The sequence below is a fragment of the Penaeus japonicus genome, unplaced genomic scaffold (assembly GCF_977035675.1).
Source record: "Penaeus japonicus unplaced genomic scaffold, GWHDUDI00000001_assembly GWHDUDI00000005, whole genome shotgun sequence".
NCBI classification, from domain to species: domain Eukaryota; kingdom Metazoa; phylum Arthropoda; class Malacostraca; order Decapoda; family Penaeidae; genus Penaeus; species Penaeus japonicus.
The window spans coordinates 33,779,289-33,781,788 of NW_028234407.1; the positions used below are offsets into that span (position 1 = coordinate 33,779,289).

Sequence of the window (2,500 nt, forward strand, 5' to 3'; positions counted from 1 at the left end):
GGATCTTCAGTCCATTGAAGATAAGGCCAACCATCTTAATAAGGTCAAGTCGAAGCTTGAACAGACACTTGATGAACTTGAAAGTTCGGTCGAGCGCGAGAAGAAGCTTCGCGCTGAAGTTGAAAGATCAAAGAGGAAGGTTGAAGGTGACCTGAAACTGACTCAGGAGAACGTGGCCGACCTAGAAAATAGATATAAGGATGTGGAACAAAATATCCAACGGAAAGACAAGGAAATTAGTTCCCTTGCTTGTAAACTTGAAGAAGAACAAATTTTCGTTTCTAAAGTGCAAAAATCTATCAAGGAACTGCAGTCTCGTATTGAAGAACTAGAGTCTGAAGTCGAGCATGAGCGTCAAGCCAGAGCCAAGGCAGAAAAGAGCAAGGGAATGCTTGCTCGTGAGCTGGGCGATCTCAATGAGCGTTTGGACGAGGCTGGCGGTGCTACCAACGCCCAGGCTGAGCTTAACAAGAAGCGCGAATCAGAATTGGCCAAGCTTCGACGGGATCTCGAGGAATCCAATATTCAGCATGAGTCAGCATTTGCTGGCCTTCGCAAGAAGCACAATGACGCCGTTGCTGAGATGACGGAACAAATAGATCATCTCACGAAGATGAAGGCCAGGTAAGTCTTATGTGAATATAACCAATAACTTACTTGAATTTGTGCATATATCTCACAGTGTTTATTTGCACCTCCGTGTGGTGTGCGAACTGTCAGGTTTATCAAAATAACTATCTTTGTGTTTGTGTGTGTCTATATATATATATATATATATATTTATATTTATATATGTATGTGTATGTATGTATATATACATATACATATATATATGCATATATATATATATATACATACTGTATATATATTCAAGTATATATATACAGATGCTTTCTCTCTCTCTCTCTCTCTCTCTCTCTCTCTCTCTCTCTATATATATATATATATATATATATATATATATATATATATATATATATATATATATATATATATACATATATATATATAATATATATATATATATATATATATATATATATATATATATATATATATATATATATATATATATCGGGGGGGGGGGGGGGGGGGGGGGGGGGGGGGGGGGGGGGGGGGGGGGGGGGGGGGGGGGGGGGGGGGGGGGGGGGGGGGGGGGGGGGGGGGGGGGGGGGGGGGGGGGGGGGGGGGGGGGGGGGGGGGGGGGGGGGTTTTTTTTTTTTTTTTTTTTTTTTTTTTTCTTTTTTTTTTTTTTTTTTTTTTTTTTTTTTTTTTTTTTTTTTTTTTTTTTTTTTTTTTTTTTTTTTTTTTTTTTTATTTTTTTTTTTTTTTTTTTTTTTTTTTTTTTTTTTTTTTTTTTTTTTTTTTTTTTTTTTTTTTTTTTTTTTTTTTTTTTTTTTTTTTTTTTTTTTTTTTTTTTTTTTTTTTTTTTTTTTTTTTTTTTTTTTTTTTTTTTAGGTTAGTTTTTTTTTTTTTTTTTTTTCCTTTTTTTGGTTTTGATTTTTTTTTTTTTTTTTTTTTTTTTTTTTTTTTTTTTTTTTTTTTTTTTTTTTTTTTTTTTTTTTTTATTTTTTTTTTTTTTTTTTTTTTTTTTTTTTTTTTTTTTTTTTTTTTTTTTTTTTTTTTTTGTTTTTTTTTTTTTTTTTTTTTTTTATTCTTTTTTTTTTTTTTTTTTTTTTTTTTTTTTTTTTTTTTTTTTTTTTTTTTTTTTTTTTTTTTTTTTTTTTTTTTTTTTTTTTTTTTTTTTTTTAAATAAAATTTTTAAAATTTAAAATAAAAATTATTTAAAAAAAAAAAAAAAAAAAAAAAGGGAAAAAAAAAGAAGAGGAGAGGAGGGAAGGAAGGAAGAGAGGGGAAAGGAGGGGAAGAGGGGAGGGAAAGGGAGGAAAAGGGGGAAAGGGAAAGGAAGGAAAAGGGGGGAAAAGAGAGGGAAGGGGGGAGGAGGAGAGGCCGCCCGCCTCAAGCTTGCTGCTCGTCTCGAGGAAGCTGAGTTGCAGATTGAACAACTCAATGTTAAGAATCTACAGATGGAAAAGGCTAAGGGACGCGTTCAATCAGATATTGAGGAGATGCAACTCCAGGTGGAGCGTGCTCAGGGTCTGGCCATTGCTGCCGAAAAGAAGCAAAAGAACTTTGATAGGGTTGTCAATGAATGGAAGGTGAAGGTTGACGATCTTGCCGTGGAACTGGATGCATCTCAGAAGGAATGTCGCCAGTATTCCACCGAGCACTTCCGCATCAAGGCCATGTACGAGGAGGGGGGGAGGGAATGGAGGGCGGGCAGGGGGGGAAGGGAGCAAAGGGGGGGACGGTGGGGGGGGGGAAAGAAGGGGAGGAGAAGGGGAGAGAGGGAAAGGAATGAAGTGAGGCGAGGGAATCTAGAACATTTGGATGCTGTTCGTCGCAGAGGGGAGGGGAGAGGGGAGGGGAAGGAAGAATGGAAGGGTGGGGAGAAGAGGGTGGAGAGTGAGAACACGAGTTTTTTTCTCTCGCATTTGAG

The 2,500-nt window shown here is 36.0% G+C and overlaps 1 protein-coding gene across 1 annotated transcript in view; it reads left to right on the forward strand.

Moving 5' to 3' along the window:
* LOC122243693 (myosin heavy chain, muscle) overlaps positions 1-2,500 on the forward strand; it is a 13,898-nt gene that overhangs the window by 9,624 nt on the left and 1,774 nt on the right. The window contains 3 exon segments of the mRNA XM_086536703.1: positions 1-624; positions 1,946-2,257; positions 2,375-2,400. The exon segment at positions 1-624 is cut by the window's left edge and continues 263 nt beyond it. Of these exon segments, the coding sequence (XP_086392829.1) occupies positions 1-624; positions 1,946-2,257; positions 2,375-2,400 (962 nt within the window).